The 18,558-nt window shown below is 41.4% G+C and overlaps 1 protein-coding gene across 1 annotated transcript in view; it reads right to left on the bottom strand.

Annotated features, from left to right (window-relative positions):
* Nucleotides 1-18,558, bottom strand: part of LOC122557877 (eosinophil peroxidase-like) — a 67,629-nt gene that overhangs the window by 19,350 nt on the left and 29,721 nt on the right. Inside the window, exons 5-11 of the mRNA XM_043706042.1 lie at nt 16,516-16,648; nt 13,220-13,349; nt 12,907-13,113; nt 12,455-12,815; nt 9,211-9,371; nt 3,215-3,473; nt 1,306-1,476 (exon numbers count right to left, since the gene is read on the bottom strand). Of these exons, the coding sequence (XP_043561977.1) occupies nt 1,306-1,476; nt 3,215-3,473; nt 9,211-9,371; nt 12,455-12,815; nt 12,907-13,113; nt 13,220-13,349; nt 16,516-16,648 (1,422 nt within the window). The remainder of the gene's footprint in view (nt 1-1,305; nt 1,477-3,214; nt 3,474-9,210; nt 9,372-12,454; nt 12,816-12,906; nt 13,114-13,219; nt 13,350-16,515; nt 16,649-18,558) is intronic.

Here is an 18,558-nt window from a genome sequence, read left to right as displayed (position 1 = left end):
GGCCTGAGGCATTGTTAAGTTTCGGCGTTATCACTGCTCCTCTAATTGCAAGATAATTCTTTACAAGTCCCTATTCTCAGAATATTCATTTCACACCTGCTTTACCAGTTAGCCTTTGAGAATGAAGTAGGTATATTTTTATGTATGACTTTTCCTAAAGGTTGAACACTGAGTGAGCCAGTGCTGCTCTTTCCTTGCCCTGCAGTAAATGGCCAGAAGAAATGTTGCTGGCAGGCAGGCAATTCCAGGTTCCAAACAGGAAGAGAAAGAATCTTACTAAAATAGAACAATCTCATCCATATCATCCAAAGAGTTCCTAATTGTTACACATGTCAGATTATATATTATCCTTTTTGTGGCACACTTTAGCCATTTGTTAATGTGATTGGTTGCTGGAGAATTAAATGGAACTTAGACAAAAAGTAGTTGTTGATGAAACCAGTCTCTGTTAGTCTTTATTCCCATATCAGCAGTAATCTGAATCACATGTACCTCCCTCCCCAACTGACTCCCAGATTCCTTTGTCTTTTTACCCACCCATGTAATGTATTCTTTGTGATGGTTAGATTTTGCTATAGCAATGGTAAAACTGCTAGCTTTTGCTATCTCTGCTGTCTGGGAGAGCTCCACAGTGTGAGCCCGGCTATGGTGGTGGGGGGTGGCAACTCCTGGAGCAGGAATCTGGCTGTGGTGGGTGGGGTGGGGATGGGGGGGGAGAATCGATGTTTCGGGCATAAGCCCTTCTTCAGGAAACAATTGGCAGTGAGGCCTATTGTTTTGAAGTCTGGTGTGGTCTGGAGCTCAGTGCTGGCATGGGCTTGTGAAAAGGAATGCAATTTGGGTTTTTTAAATAAAAATCTCTGTATTCCTATGCTGGACTTTTATTCATTATTTTTTCAATTCTGTAACAATACTTGAGTATTTGTACCTCGGTATTCTGTACCTACCATAGGGCCATATGTGGCGACATTGCAAAAGTTTCACTCACTCATTCAACTCCACATGACAATAAAGCCAATTCTATTCTATTCTTTTCTTTACTGTTCTGAAGTCAGCTTCTGTTTCTGGAGTCTGCACGTGTGCAGTTAAATGTGGAAATGCAAAGCTACATTGGTAATTCTATACTTCTCCAGAGGATGATACTTTGAGTCAACGAAGGACTGCCCCACATCTAAACAGTTTACTGGAATAAGTTGGAAGCCAACATAAAGATAGCTGTTGCTTTGCAATGTTATTGTAAAGTGATTGCTTTGCAATGTTATTGGTCATGCTGTCTGTGAAATTGGTTTATCTGCTAATACTCACTTGGTAGTCCATGATCTCTCCCTCGCTGGACATTTAGTGCTGCCAGGTCCAATGCTAAGGATTCCTTGGGCTGAAACAATTTTTCTGTCAGCTCTTCTGGCATCATCTGTGTTTGTGTTTGAAGCTTGGCAGAGTTCAGTATAATTCCTCGAATGATAGGGTCAATACCTCCTGCAGTTTAATGTAACACCCTCAATTAGAGTACCAAACATTGAGAATGGCACTGAAATAGACACTTGGTTAGAGTACCAGACAATGTGGCAGATACTGGAACAGCCCCTGAGCTAGACCACATAGCAATGGCAGTGACAGACACTGGGTTAGAGCACTGCACAATGAGAGTGACACTGAAACAGCCCCTGTGCTACAACAATGGACAATGGGGGTGACAGTGAAACAGCCCCTGTGTTAGAGCACTGGACAATGGCAGTGATATTGAAACAGCTCCTGTGTTAGAGCACTGGACAATGGCAGTGATATTGAAACAGCCCCTGTGTTAGAGCACTGGACAATGGAGGTGACAGTGAAACAGCCTCTGTGTTAGAGCACTGGATAATGGGGGTGGCAGTGAAACAGTTCTTGTGTTAGAACATTAGATAATGGCGGTGACAGTGATACAGCTCCAGCGTTAGAACACTGGACAATGGGGGGTGATAGTGAAACAGCCCCTGTGTTCAAACACTGGACAATGGGGGTGACAGTGAAACAGTTCTTGTGTTAGAATACTGGATAATGGGGGGTGACAGTGAAACAGCCCCTGTGTTAGAGAACTGGACAATGGGGGTGACAGTGAAACAGCCCCTGTGTTAGAGCACTGGACAATGGGCGTGACAGTGAAACAGCCTCTGTGTTAGAGCACTGGACAATGGGGGTGATAGTGAAACAGTCCCTGCGTTAGAACACTGGATAATGGCGGTGACAGTGAAACAACCCCCCCTGTGTTAGAGAACTGGACAATGGGGGTGACAGTGAAACAGCCCCTGTGTTAGAGCACTGGACAATGGGCGTGACAGTGAAACAGCCCCTGTGTTAGAGCACTGGACAATGGGGGTGATAGTGAAACAGTCCCTGTGTTAGAACACTGGATAATGGCGGTGACAGTGAAACAACCCCTATATTAGAGCACTGGACAATGGCGGTGACAGTGAAACGGCCCCTGTATTAGAGCACTGAACAATGGCGGTGACAGTGAAACAGTCTCTGCATTAGAGCACTGGAGAATGGCGGTGACAGTGAAACAGTCCCTGTGTTAGAGCACTGGACAAAAGGATGACACTGAAACAGACGCTGTGTTAGAGGATTAAACAATGAGGGTGACACTGAAACAGAGTGTGGGGGTAAATTTTCCCTTTGTTCCCCTTCCAGATCACAGGTGGTAGCAGATTAGCCTCCAATTTTAAAGCACATCTGTCCACTCTGCTGGGATGGCTGTCATGGCTGTTTGCCAGCCAATGGCAGGAGGGGAGATGATCTGGCACCTGTGGCCTTTCTTACCTTGTCAATTTTCTACCTTTCTTCAGAAGTACCTCCATAGCAAGGTGTCCTCTTACTGCGTTTGGACTTTCCAGTTCAGGTGCTGGGAAAACATATTCCCTACATCCTCACCTCTTGGTCAAATTCTTTTTGGTGAGTGGTACTGATATGAGGCAGCGTCTGGATTTGGAATATCATCTAACATCGGGATTCCTTCCCAAAAGAAAATTCTAACCCAATAAGTTTGCATACAGGATGAGAAGAGGATTGCATTGGCTGACTAACACTCTCTGTTCAGATTTACAGGCGAACATGATGGTTTGAATAAAGAATTACAAATCTCTGGAACCAAATAGCAGGTACGTGATAAACCCAACATTAATGGATTTTGCTCCTGATACTATACATGTTAAAATGTGTAACTTTTAGTTCTTACCTTCTTCAATAATTCTCCAGGGAGAGAAGAATGACTTGTGCAGAGAGATGCTGGGGTAGACTGGGCTCTCTCTGTAATTTTCATCTAGTCGAAACACTGTTGGGTGGATGGTAACATGAGCAAAACGAAATGCTGCTGTGGCAAATACATTAGAAATCCGAGGGTCAACTGTTTCATCGTAACCCTTATAAGGAGGCAGCTGCTGCTTTGTGGCATCTGGCCCGAGAATTTTAGGTATATATTCCTTCCAGTTTATAACCTGTCGGAACGGGAAGGGAAGCTCCAGTTACATTTCCTTCTCCTCAGCCCATTGACCAGCATAAATCTTAGATGCTGAAAGCAAAATGGCATCTCAACACTCTTAGTTTATAGATTTGAAATTCAGTGAGGATCAGTCTTTCCCTGTGTCTCCATTAATAATGACTTCCATCTCTCCGTATGCACTTCAATTTTTGTCTTCACCTTTTTTTATTTGCCTTGTCACAATCTCTGATCTTGCTGACCATTTTTAATTAGTTTATGAGATGAGTGTTGCTGGTTAGGCCAGTATTTGTTGATCACCCCTAATTGCCCAGGCAGCAGTTAAAAAGCAGCCACAGTACTGAGGGGCTGGTGTCACATGGAGACCAGACCAGGTAAAGATGGTAGGTTTCCTTCTCTAAAGGACATTTTTAACTTGAATTGATACACAGACAGGGACACATGGCTTATGGTGACATAATGTAATATTGTTAAAACAGAATCATGGATAACAGAAACGTTATTATGGATTAGGCAATCAGTGACACCCCGACTGAATTATAATTGTTCAAACAACATATATAGTTCTACTCTACAGATCGAGTGATCAGTGATCCTATGAAAATTTGCTCTAAAAGTATCAGTGCAGTGGCATGGAGGGGCTTTACAAAGGTAACCCACCCAGCCTTTCTATAGCTGATCAGAAAGATCCATATAAAGACCTGGGAGATTCTCAAAGGCTAGCTCAAAGTACAAATTGACTTGAGGATTAGCGGGCTTCAACTTAGGCAATATAGTTAGCAACCTCAAGAGTTTATTAACCAGCTTATTGGAAGATGCTTCAGCACAGGGTATGAGTGCGACTCTTCCAAAGAAGAACTCTGAGAGGCTCACTGAGTTAGTCATTTAGTTGTCTGCATTAATTAAATCTTGAGAAAGGATCTTTAGGCAAGAAAATTAATTAAGAAACAATATTAATACATTATTTGAGGATAGATGCAAGCATGAGGCCAAAGAGGTAGGCCAACAAAATTAAATGCTTTAGGTGCAGCTAGCATCATTACTGTGAATACCAAACTAACAAAATCTGTAACAGATGCAGTTTGCTACATGTACCTGAAGACTGTCCAGCTTTTCTTGATATCTATAAGAAAGTGGTGTCAAAGCATATTAGGCATTTATTTTTCACTCCTGATGAAGGGCTTTTGCCTGAAATATGTCAATTTTCCTGCTCCTCGGATGCTGCCTGACTGCTGTGCTTTTCCAACACCACTCTAATCTAGACTCTGATCTCCAGCATCTGCAGTCCTCACTTTCACCTATATATTATAAGTCAGGTTCCAAAAGCCAAGACAATTCCCAGCAAGTAATCAGTAACCAATAAGATGGAACAACACCACATCACTGGTATCAAGGAAATTGCTCCTTCATCCTCTGTCAGTTGTTTCTGGAAAAAAAATTCACACTCCTAACTTTTCCTGTGACATGTCACAGAAACCTGGTCAGTAGGCTGTTGGGTTATTAATTGTATGACTTCAGTGGGAATCTGTTAATCTTGAGTTAATTCTTAATTTGAGCTGGTCGTCAAGGATATTTTTAATCTTTTATTTTAAGAAGGTATACCAATGCAGACATATCAGATTCAGAGACTGCCAAGGAAATGACAAATGGCAGAAGATGGTATAAGGTGATCAGAAACTTTTATTACCATTGATATCCAAAGGTAGAATAACACACTCACTAAAAGCTAAAATTAAGATGGAAACCAATATGTCGCCACTATGCATCCTGAAAGAAGTGCCATTGAGTTCCATTGCTGAGGTACAACATTTGAAAGGCCATCTCACACCTTAACAAATCAGCAATTCTGTGCATTGGCAGAATCACACTGCAGTGCCAATATACAATCTTGCCTTGATGTCCTGAAATCTTTTACCTGGTGGAAATCTATGCAGTAGTAGGGCTACATATGAGCACAGCTTTCTGTGGTGGCCTGAAAGTATAAAAGAAGTACCTAAAATGAAGTACCTAAAAACAAATCTTTGGGCATACAAAGGTGAACTTGCTATTTCAGCATATTTACTGGCCTAGATCAGTATGTGTTTGGCAAAGGACCACGATATACCGGCATACCATTTCCAGACACTTAATAAGTGGGGAGTGACCCATATTGTGTCATCACCCCACTATCCACATTCAAATGATATATACTTTTAAACAAATAGTCATTAATTGTTGAGCAACAAAACAAGACTTTCACATTATATTGCTGAGTTTTCATGCAGCCTCAATTGTGAAAGAATTACTAGTGCAGGCACAACCTATACTTGGAAGGCAAGTATGAACAACCTTATCCAGCAACTACTTGTCCAAACATTCTATGAGAGAGGACATTCTTCTCAAAGAAAGAGGAGAATGAAAGAGATACACAATGAGTAAGCAGGTGGAGATCTACCAGAAATGCACACCAGACAGAGAATATAAGTTATAAATACAAATATAACTTGCATATATGCAAATGTTTCTGAAAATACGCCACCAGCCCAGATAATACAAAATGATTACTGATCATGATTCTGCAGTGAAGGAAACCAGCTCAGACTAATAAACTGCAGACCACTCATACACAAAAGAGAGGAAAATACTCCAATGACTATGATTGTTCAGTGGCTGAGCAATAGAAACTAAAAGCAAGACAGCTGAATTCTTGGACAACTGCAACAGAGAACATTGCATACCTCTCCAGATGGATATCCTGAGTATTAGGATGAATTGTCAGACTGCCAAATTGTTACACTTAAGTTTGAAATATTAGTCTTTTAAACTATATTTTACCTGTTTGAATAATTAGAATATCAGACAATGAGGGTGATATTGAAACAAACCGTGGGTTAGGATACCAGACATTGAGGATTACACAGAAACTGACCCTGGGTTAGAGTACTGGACAATGATGGAATGAAATAGTGACTAAGGGTGTACTTACTGATCTTGAGCACTCGTACGAGATCATTACAATATTTCACTTCATATCTAGTTCATGGCAGAAATTGACTGTTTTGTCACTGCCTTGTCAGTATCTTCTTCCAGTAGGGAAGGAGTTCCCTCTCCTCCATTGCATTTCTTGCACCAAGGTGCCCAGCACATACATTAGAGAACCTTGTCACATCCTTTGGTCGGTTCCACCATTTTACAAGGTTCCAACTGCCCAATAATTTACACCACTTCCTGCATTGTTATGCTCTCAATGCACCTTGCCTTTCAGAGGTGGTAGCTGTCAGTGTGCTTTCACAAAATTACACAGAGCTAAAGATGAGATAGAATATTCAGCTTATCATCATTAATCTATCGTTAAAAAGGGAGCTCCTAGAATAATGACAATAGGAACATGGTATTTAATAATGACAAAAATCAATACAGGCAAGCTCTGGAATCTGAAAGGCAGGTTGATTCACTTGTACTAATTTACAGTAAACACTCCTACTTTTCATTCATGGGTCCAGATATTACAAGCAAGGCCAGCAGTTATTGACCGCCTTTCATTATCCTTGAGAAGGTGGCAATGAGCTATGTTTTGAATCCACTTTGGTCCTTGTGATGAATTGCTACGGTGCACATAGGAAGGGAGTTCTAGGATTTTGACCCAGTGATAGTGAGGGATACATTTACAAAGTCAGGATGATGTGTGGTTGAGAGGGGTACTTGCAGGTATTGATACTCCCATTTATCTGTGCCCTAGTTATTCCCGATGGTTGAGGTTGTGGGTTTGGAAAGTACTGTTGCAGAAGCCTTAGCAAATTGCTGTTGTGCAGTTGTAGATGTTACATACTGCTTCCACCGTATGCTATTGGTGGAGGGAATGAATATTTAAGGTAGTTGATGGATCAGAAGAAATGCTTTGTCCAGAATGGTGTTAAATCTCTCCCGTTGATTGATTGATGTGATTATTGTCATTTGTACCAAAGTACAGTGAAAAGGTTTGTTTACGAGCAGTACAGGCAGTTCATAGTAAGCAGAAATGTACAGAAGAAAAGATTTAGAAAGAGGGGTAGAGGTAACATTGCACAGGGCGTGCAAAAGAGATCAACGTTAGCAAGGTCAGCATTATTTGTTGGACAGGCTGGTGGAGAGTATTCCATCACACTGCAGACTTGTGCCTGGTGAATGAATAATCACAAATATTTAAAGAAAATACTTGGCAGGTGTTGAGTGAAACATTTTGCAACACATCACAGGAAAGCAAGTCTGTGTACAAAAGGTCTTAGCCTCTTTATAGAGCTATACTTGAAGGAGGAGGTATTTGTAGAATCCTTTCTTTTACCTATAGTATGTTGTTATCATCACCCTGTGGCTTCTTAATTTTGAATATTTCTTGTGATAAAATTCTCCTGATTCTCTCCTTGTGGTTTTCATGTGAAAATTGTCTGGGAAAATCTTAGTCTAAGGAACATGGGATGAGAATTTCCTATGAGCTGCTTTTCTTGTCATAGCTTCATTTGGATGTGCGCTGCAAGTCCCGTCCAGACTCAGAGAAAAGAGCCAAACTCTCTCATTGTGTATGTATTGTTCCCTGCAAAACCACAGATTGTTGGCAATTGTGCTTCAGATGCAGGATGTCATGACAGATGTTGTGTAAATGGAATTGCCATTACTTTGTAACAATTAATGTCTAGTTTTGCAGGAAGAATAAAAAAAATGTTTTCTTAATGATGAAAGTTTTGGAAAGTGCTGAGATGCAGAGGCATCTGGATGACCGAATTCGAGTCACAAAAGATTTGTATGAAATACAGCACGTAATTCAAAAGCTAAGAGAATTTTATTCTTTACTGGGAGAGGAATTGAATACTGAAGTTAGAAAGGTTACATTTTAGGATTACAGGGCATTGGTGAGACCACAGCTGGAGTACTGTGCACACTATTGGTCATTTTACTAAGAAAAAGATGGAAATGTGATGTAAGCAGCTCAGAGAAGGTTGACAAATTAATGCCTGGTATGAGTGTGTTATCTTATGAGGAAAAGTTGGATAGGTTAGGCTCTACTTGAGTTTAGGAGATTAACAGGCAACTTGATTGAGACATGTAAAATCCTATGTAATCTTGAGATGTTAGTTGTGGAGAGGTTGCCTCCTCTTATGGGAGAATCTAGACTAAAGGTGATTGTTTAAGAATCAGGAGAGACATGTTTAAAACAATACTAGGCATTTTTCTCATTTCAAACTGTTATAAATCTTTAGAACTTTTTCTTGAAAAGTTGATGAAAGCAGGGTCCTTTAAATATTTTAAGGCAGAGGTAGGTAGATCCTTGTTCAGGAAAAAGCTAAAAATTTAACAGGGTAGGTGGGAATGCAGATTTGAGGTTACAGTCAGATCTGCTATGATTCAGTTGAATGGTGGAGCAGGCTTGAGGAGCTGAAAGGCCTACTCTTGCTCCTTGTTCATATGCTTAATAACTGGGCCATTGAACTCCATTTATAAACACAAACTGTGGTAAGTTAATTTCAAAAACACAGACTTGACATGATTATTATCTACAAATATATTTGTTTTGTCATTGAATAAAATGTCTTCACTTAGGCATCTGTCATGCATTTCTTAAAGCCTGGATAAAATGCAGTTCCGAGGTAAGCATTGAAGAAAATCACATAGCCACAATCTCCTAACACTCAGATGCCTAAAAGGATCTGAGTGCAGAGGTAAAGAAATTGCTTGGAATATCCAGAGGTCCCTATCTTGCCAATAATAATTCTCTTCATTACCTGATGGTATGCTCCAATTATTTTCCGTGCTTCCTGGTACACAATCTCTCCACTCCAGTGTGGATTTAGTTGGTGCAATTCTGAGGCTATTCGATTGTGCTCTCTTAAGAAGATTGTGTGCAGTACCTGCATCCCTAAATGTTCATTTGCTCGGGAATCTCCTGCAAAACAAATTCTCAAATTCTCAGGTATTGGACAAACTGGCCAGTCTTGCTGCAGTGTCTCTATTTTATTGGTACAGAAACTGGCCATAATGGTTACTGAAATAACCTTTGTTTCTCTTGTCTTGGTACCAATGCCTCAAATGGAAAGTGTTCAATTTCTGAGCAATAAAGTTCACACATTTTAATGTTTCACATTAACTTTATAGTTATAAATTCTGGGGCCTTTTTCAAATCTATAAGCTAGCTCTGCTGTTAATTAATGCAAGGTAACTAATTTCTCACAGTTGGTTGTTAGTTTATAAAGAACTGGTCCCAACTCCAGTATGTACTGGTCTGACCTGAGAGAACTGTTTGTCTCTTCCATTGTCTTTTCTGAGATGTAATGGTGTCACAGAGGTCAGCTACTATTTTGCATACTGTTTGCATGTTAATCTTCTCTTCCTGTTTCTTGAAATATGGGAGATTTGTTTAGCCATAAAGGACTCAATTGATTAGATTTCCTACAGTATGGAAACAGGCCATTTGGCCCAATAAATGCACACTGACTCTCCGAAGAGTAAACCAGCCAGACCCATTTCCATCTGACTAATGCACCTAACCCTGTGGGCAATTGAGCATGGCCAATCCAGCTGACCTGCACATCTTTGTGATTGTGGAAGGAAACTGGAGCACCTGGAGGAAACCTACGCAGACACAGGGAGAATGTGCAAACTCCGCACAGACAGTTGCCCGAGGCTGGAATCGAACCTGGATTCCTGGTGCTGTGAGGCTGTAGTACTAACCACTGAGCCACCATGCTACCCTCGTCTTAATTCCAAAAGTCTCTCCCCAGTCTGAGCAACTACCATTTTAGCTGGGAATGGTGTTAAGGGTAATTGGACAGGACATATTTCACATCTCAGTGGTATGTGGAACAACAGAGCATTTAAGAGTGCATCTGCTTTCAAATAGGGGCAATTTTCATTCTTGGGATTTCCAAAACATGCCATGTGGGCTTTTGGCATTTGAGAAAAGAATCTGAGCAAAGGTAAGGTTCTCTTTTTTTGGGAATGTCAGTTGCCTCTTTGGGAGAGATCAGTATCCTTTGCAACTGTTAAAAGAAAACATAAACATACATATTAAATGGATAATTTCTGCAGATTAATTACATTTTCAAGTAATTCAAGTTCTTCAAACTCTATAATATTTTGAAAAAGGGAACTATCCAATCTGCAGTTGAAAAGAAATGTGTTTTCCAATTTCACCATTTGGTGACATGAGGATTAATGCTACTGTACCCAACCCACAGTCTATCATTATCACAACAAGTTCAGTTTGATTGATAGTTCTACATGGTTATGAAGAGATTAGCAATATTTGATTTGGGACAATGAATGCAAATTCTATGTTTGGTAACTACTTGAAGGTATTTTATACTTATTGAATGGGCTTTATTAATGAATGTGTTTCCATTAAAATATAATTACTTCTATAATAGATACTAAAACATTATTTTAATTTATCTCACCATGGGTTCCTGAGGCCAGCTGTTGGTGGATATGGCATGGAAGATGTAAGTGCAAATGGTGGTGGGTGGGATTGCTAAGTATTGGGACACAGATCATGAAGAGTCATGGGGTGGGGATATGTGTGTGTCCGTGCACGTGCACATGGATGTGAATGTGTGAGAATTGGTGTTAGATCAACTGATTTGTTTTACAGCTGAAATAAAGACTAATTCAATCTTGGACTTGTGGCTACTCCAATATTCTTTCTGCTCGCGATATGCCCAACTCCAGTTAATCCTTCTATCTGGAACAAAAATCCTCTCCAAACACTTCTGCCTGAATTGAGTCTGAAGAGTCTGGAATTTTTATGACTGTACAATCCCGATTCAGAAGAGAAAGTGCGGCCTTAGCCCTTGGCAGATTTTTCACTGTGAACATTCGCTTAGAGTTATAGGCAACTGCAGTCCTGTCTTAATCTGACATCCACACATGATCCCAGCGGTGATCACTGATCAGGCACAGGATTGATTTTTGTTTCCCCCTTCCCTTCAAGCACTAAGGCCAAACAAAGCACTTCAACAGATAATCCAATTTTGACCAAATAACTTGGTACAGACTAAGTCATGGATTAGAGTGTTCTAAGCTTTAAGGGTGAATTTCACACATTACTTTTATCTACCAAGTTATTTCAGAAATTCAGTGCACTGGATTAATTACTTAGTTACTGGATTAAATGGCTTTCAGGCTCTTGGTTTAAGTGGAAAATCCTGCTAAAGCTTTAACAAGTCATTCTTCAAAATAGTGTGTACAAGATAATGATAAAGTAGGGTTTTTGAGTAGATGCCAGCAATAAAGAACCTAAGAGCACCTTGAGATAAATGCAGCAGAACGACAGTATTAGGTGAAATAATTGCTTGCTGGATACTATCATTAGTGAGGGACTCAGAGCACCACTAGAAAGGGATGCTTTCCGGGACATAGATCTGTGACCATCCAGGGGGACACTGCAAATGGCTGAAATAAAAGTCTATAGATTACAAAGGTACTGCTTAATTATTAAACAATGGGAAGTAAAGGGTAGAACCAGTTAACAATGTGTGGTACAGTGGGGGAGGGGGGGGGGTGGTGGTTCTCCTGTGTTCAGGAGATAGCATTTTGGCATCAGTTAGCCATATTGTTATTGAGCAAAATCCTTTGGTCCAGACTTAGAGGTTGGGATTTTATCTATGAGCCTTTATCGCCAGAAAACAAATTGGTTGTGATGATAGTACTTGAAGAAAGGAAAGAAATAGGAGATGCAACTTTGACATTTTTTTGCTTAATCTAAATGCAATGTTTGCCAAATGTAGAAAGAACCATCCAATTAGCAGCAATAGCACAATGTGCATTGAAATATATTTGAAGATTGAAGGCACCAAGTCAGCAATGCATTCAAAATGAGGAATTATCACTTCTTGGACAAGACACCTGGCAAGTCTAAAATGCATGGGAAGACTTGGGTCCAAGTTCAAAGGCCTTTCTTTACTTTCTGTCCCTTTCTCTTTCACAGTATAATGATAAATTTGTGGCATTTACACCTTGATATTGTTTTACCTGCCAGAAAACAAGGAACATTTGACCTTTTTGTGTTGAGAGATTGGTCTCTGGTCAGTTCACAGGGATTTTGAAGTGTCTTGCTCATGAAGGGTAGGTAGGCCAGGCCATTGTCAGAGTATTCCTGGTTCACGGCTAGGTATCCGAGATCATTGGTAAGATTCCTCAGTTTCCGTGCCAGGGAGTCTGTGCTCCCGTAAACCATGCTGGCATCCACAAAGGAAGTGATACTGTTCATTTGTTCCCTGGGATGGAGCTGACCGGAGAAGACACCAGACTTGCCACTCCCACATGCTGGAGCTGAACGGAAGAAGGGCATGCATTTCTCATTTTCATAGGCACGTGGGTCATCATCAGGGATCTGTGAAACAACAAGATTTTATCATTGGAAAATGGACAGGATTTGAAATGTTACGTCTGGTATGTATCAGTGATGTAGAACAGAGACTTGCCTGTATTGGGAAGCATGGGCCTCTGTTGTCACATGACGATGAGCAGTCACTGCTATCAAAAAAGGAAGAAGAACTGGTAGTTTGTGGTGTCAGGTCCATATCATGGTCAATCCATTGTCCCCACTCCACCAGTATGTGAGCATACCTGCTGTCCAGAGAAATATTCTCATTGCCAGTATACAGGATTGCAGTAGACACTGTCCTGGCCTGGAAATAACCAATGCAATGGTGAAGCTCAGAAAGCTGTCTCATTACTGTTACAGCTTGACCAACTGTATACAATTACTTTGCCTCAGTGTGCCCCACTACATACCAGTGGCAAGGGGAACCTGTTATATTCTTTGCTTTTGACCCATCCTTTCGGAAGTGAGAATCCATCATCGTACTCTGGCAGTAACCATCGAGTATACGGGACATTAGCTGCTCCCCACCAGGAATGCTGTCTATAGTTAGAGAAAGTACAACAAATCATAATTTATTATTGGTGAGCAGACATTTGAAGAATTCTAAAAGGGGTTAGACAAAGTAGTAATGTTGACTCTAATCAATCTCTACGTGAGGTAAATTGTAGTACATCTATTGATGGGACAAATGTATACCTGCTAATAAGAGATATTGTGAAATCTTAATTTGCTGGAAGTAAGGCTATAACATTATTGATATTTAAGCAACTGATAAAGTCAGTAAGACAATTTCTAATCGAACATGTATCAGGCCAGATCTCCAGAGTGTGGGTCAGATTCTACAAGATTCCACTGGCAGTAAGCACATGCCGAAACCCGAGTGAACAGAGTGGCATAGCTAATATACTGTGTGCTATATACTGTGGTGAAGATAGTGGTTCGTATACAGGAGACTGTTCTGCTGGGCAGCATCTCAAAGAATCACCGTCCATAGATGTAGCGGCTTTCCCAGATTTACAAAGAGCTATCCACCTGAAAGTTATTCCTTGTTCAAATAATAGGGTCACTATGTATCACTTCTCCTCTCTGTAAATGTGCTTACATGTTGGTAGACCAATCCATGGGCATGGTCTCCTTTTGAGGAGACAAACTAATTCATTCACTGCATTTCCCGTTCCATTCACACTTTATACCCTGTCAGCTCTCGTTTTTTTTAATAACCCTTCAATTGCATGATTGTGAAGAAAATAAGAAAGAACACAGATTGAATCTTATTATTATGTTCTCATCTCCAAGATGTCCCAAAGCATTTCTTAAAAAGTAGTAATACAGCCAAAAGTTAGCTGCACATCTAAATTCTATAGACGAACCCTGAAATGTCACCGCTGAAAGGTCACAAGGAAGCTTCAGAGAGAAATGCACTACAAACCAAACTGTAGTCTCCTGTGTGTATCTCAGGCTGTGAACATGATGGTAGAAAAGATGACAGGCTGGGAAGGAGTCAAGTTTGTATTTGCTCCTCTTCAAAAATACACAAAGACAGAAGTTAAAATGGAGTTTCAAACATGATCTGTTTGTGTTCGTGAGCTGAGGCACCGATGTACTACCTTGGGTTCAAGTGCTAGTGTGCAGTGAAAATCACAGTCAAGGAGCTTTCTACAAGTCACCCCTGTATTGCAGGTAAGGGATTTCCTCACTTTGGAATGCTGGAAACTGGTCAGCAAGCCAGTTCAAAAGACAAATGGACAAGGCAATTTCAAATGACCTGAAAAGCCAGGACTCTAGAAATCCATGTTCAACTATCAGCTGTGTTCCACCATGTACTGTTAGAAATAACCCAAATGCTGATCTATGTATCTTTTTAACTTTTATCTTTTTTAGATTCACTTTTCATTTCCAACTAATTATTTGGCTAACTCAGAAAGCTGAGGTAAATTGGCTCCTTTTAAAACCTAACTTGATTGGGTAAGGGAGAAAGATATCCATAAGTGAAGGGATCTGTTTTAATTAACCTTGCTGTGGCCAGCCAAGGAAGTGGGTGAATAAAGAAAGGGAATCAGCTCATCTCCCTTATTCCAGGAGTTTAACAATTTGATGTACACCATTTGGATATGTTATGACTTGGGGAACATCACCTGGGGATTGTTCATAATATTTCTCAGTTAATTAATTATTTCAGAAGTTTTATGCAAATTTGTCAGTCAATTTGTACGTAGGGAGGTATGGAAACTACAGTGAGAAGGATGACCAATGAATTTACTTTGGTGGTAGTGGTTAGGGGATGAATGGACACTGTGAGAATCCTTCACTCTTGGAGAAACGTCCATGGTAGGTTTCTTTAATAATGTTGACAGAGAGAGCCTCAGTTTAACATCTATCCAACAAGGTGAATCCTCTGAGAATACATTGCTCCTTTTGCAAACTGTTGACCACCGCACAAGACTACTTGCCTGAAATCTGGCTTTGGAATCAATTAGTTTGAATTGTTTTCCTTGAATTAAATCAGGCAAGGAGTCTAGACAATAGTAGAGCCATGGAGCCATACACATCGAAATGGAAACAGACCGTTCAGTCCAACTCGTCCATGCCAACCAGATATCTTAAATTAACCTAGTCCCATTTGCCAGCACTTCACCCATATCCCTCTAAACCCTTCCTATTTGAATGCCTTTTAAATGTTTTAATTGTACCAGCCTCCACCGTTACCTCTGGCAGTTCATTCCATACACCCTTTTGCGTGAAAATGGTGCCCCTTCTGTCCTTTTTAAATCTTTTCCCTCTCACTGCTCTCTAGTTCTGGACTCCCCAGTCCAGGAAAAGACTTTGCCTATTTACCCTATCCATACTCCCTATGATTTTATAAACCTCTATAGGTCACCGCCTGCCTCCGATGCTCCAGTCTATTTAGCTTCTCTCTATAGCTCAAACCCTTCAACCCTGGCAACATCCTTGTAAATCTTTTCTGAAACTTTTCAAGTTTCACAACATCCTTCCTATAGCAAGGAGACCAGAACTACACACAGTATTCCAAAAGTGGCCTAACAAATGTCCTGTACAGCACAACATGACTTCCCAACACCTTTATTCAATGCTCTGACCACTAAACGAAAGCATACCAAACGCATTCTTCACTATCCTATTTACCTGTGACTCCACTTTTAAGGAGCTATGAACCTGCACTCCAAGGTCTCTTTGTTCAGCAACACTCCCCAGGACCTTACCATTAAGTGTATAAATCCTGCCCTGATTTGCCTTTACAAAATGCAGCACCTCACATTTACCTAAATTAAACTCCATCTGCCACTCCTCAGCCAATTGGTCCATTGGATCAAGATCCTGTTGTACTCTGAGGTAACCTTCTTCGCTATCTACTACACCTCCAATTTTGGTGTCATCTGTGTACTTACTAACTATATCCCCTATGTTCACATCCAAATCATTGCCATATAAATAACAAAAAGCAATATTTCCCTTTGAAATTATACAATTTCTTATCTCCTTTATGGCTGTTTGAATCTAAGCTTGGTTTCACCTCAACATACATCTTCAACTGTCCTGTTCCCTTCAAACCTACTGGTATTCTTGTGCCATTGACTTTCAGCTAAGATCATCAACTTAAGAAGAAGCAACCAAGATTGATGGACTGTCCTAGCAACAGAGAGATCTGATAAAACCACCAACACACTTATTCCAGTGGGTACAGTACCTGTTATTGCAGATGCCAGTAATGGTTCGATATTTGTTCAGTAGACAGGAATTGGAGCAAGTCACCGATCGCAACTGACTGGTGCAACCAGTTGCCTCAGCCAGCACCTGAAGATCGAGCTTGCTGAGCAGATCTGCAAGGGGGAAAAAACACTCTCACGATCAGAGACAGCAAGGTCTGATTTCAGTCAGGGAAACAGCAAGATATTTGAAGTTTTTTCCTCTGTTAATTGCAACCCTTCTCCTCATTTGCCCCGAAGGCACTGACTCCTATTCAAAATCTCACTCCTTGTCTGAGTGATCATTCTTTTTGTATGGATCGAGACGGGAGATTTGGGAAATTTATCTGCTAGTAAGGACATCAGAGCTGATCTCCATTCCTGCACTAATCTGATGTCCACATGTTCATTTTCTAGTAGAGCTTCAGGAGTTGTGAATCTGTCTCCTTTCTTCCATTTTAGGGTCACAGGGATTCGGACATTGCACCCCAAATGCAATGCCACAGGTAACTGGTACTGAAAGGGGGTTGGGCCGGTGTTGTTTCAACAGTGCATCTGCTATCCACTGAGATATTAAAATAATTGATCTGGAATTGTGCTATAAGTCAAAAGTCAGGAGTAAACAATGAACATGTCAAGTAAGACTTTTATTTGGACTGATACTCCTCCATTTTGCCAGCGCGGCGAGGAGTGAAGCGAGGGCTGCCGGGAAGGGTAAGTTTTCCCGTATAAAAAGGGACTTACCTCAGGGGTCTGGCCTCCAATTTGACAGAGTGGCGAGGAGAGAAGGAGGAGTGAAGCGAGGGCTGCTGGGAAGGTAAGGGCTTAATTTATATTTGGGCAGTGCCCCCCCTCCTCTAACCGGAAGAAAAAGACCCTGTAAGGTAAGGCTTTTATTTCTTTTTACATTTTTTTAAGTGCATTGTTTGATTTTAGTTAGTTCATATAAAGCTAAGCTTACAATGGCAGGGGACCTCAGACCCGTGGCATATGACTCTTGCTTGATGTGGGAGCTTAGGAACATGTCTGATGTTCCTGACTTTTACACTTGCAAGAAGTGTGTCCAGCTGCAGCTGTTGTTTGACTGCATGACTGCTCTGGAGCTGCGGATAGACTCACTGTGGAGCATCCACGATGCTGAAGAGATCGTGGATAGCACATTTAGTGAACTGGTCACACCGCAGGTTAGGATTGCTGAGGGAGACAGTGAATGGGTGACCAAAGACAGAAAAAGAGTAGGAAGGCAGTGCAGGTGTCCCCTGCGGTCATCTCCCTCCGAAACAGGTATACCGTTTTGGATACTGTTGGGGGAGATGGCTCACCAGGAGAGGGCAGCAGTTGTCAAGATCATGGCACCGTGGCGGCCACTGCTGTTCAGAAAGGCAGGAAAAAGACTCGTAGGGCCATAGTCATAGGGGATTCTATTGTGAGGAGAGTAAATAGGCGGTTCTGTGGCCAAAAACGGGACTGCCGGATAGTATGTTGCCTCCCAGGTGCTCAGGTCAGGGAGGAGAAAGTGAGGTCTGCAGATGCTGGAGATCAGAGCTGAAAATGTGTTGCTGGAAAAGTGCAGCAGGTCAGGCAGCATCCAGGGAACAGGAGAATCGACGTTTCGGGCATAAGCCCTTCTTCAGGAATGAGGAAAGTTGGTCCAGCAGGCTAAGATAAAAGGTAGGGAGGAGGGACTTGGGGGAGGGACATCGGAAATGTGATAGGTGGAAAGAGGTCAAGGTGAGGGTGAAGGGCCAGAGTGGGGGGGGGGCGGAGAGGTCGGGAAGAAGATCTCAGGTTAGGAAGGCGATGCTGAATTTGATGGATTTGACTCCTCTGGGACACCCGGACCAACCAACACAACCACCCTGTAGCTCAACATTTCAATTCCCCCTCCCACTCCACCAAGGATATGCAGGTCTTTGGACTCCTCCATCGTCAGACCACAACAAAACGACGGTTGGAGGAAGAACGCCCCATCTTCCGGCTAGGAACCCTCCAACCACAAGGGATGAACTCGGATTTCACCAATTTCCTCATTTCCCCTCCCCCCA

The sequence above is a fragment of the Chiloscyllium plagiosum genome, chromosome 16 (assembly GCF_004010195.1).
Source record: "Chiloscyllium plagiosum isolate BGI_BamShark_2017 chromosome 16, ASM401019v2, whole genome shotgun sequence".
Lineage (NCBI taxonomy): Eukaryota > Metazoa > Chordata > Chondrichthyes > Orectolobiformes > Hemiscylliidae > Chiloscyllium > Chiloscyllium plagiosum.
This window is presented reverse-complemented; position numbering and strand designations above follow the sequence as displayed.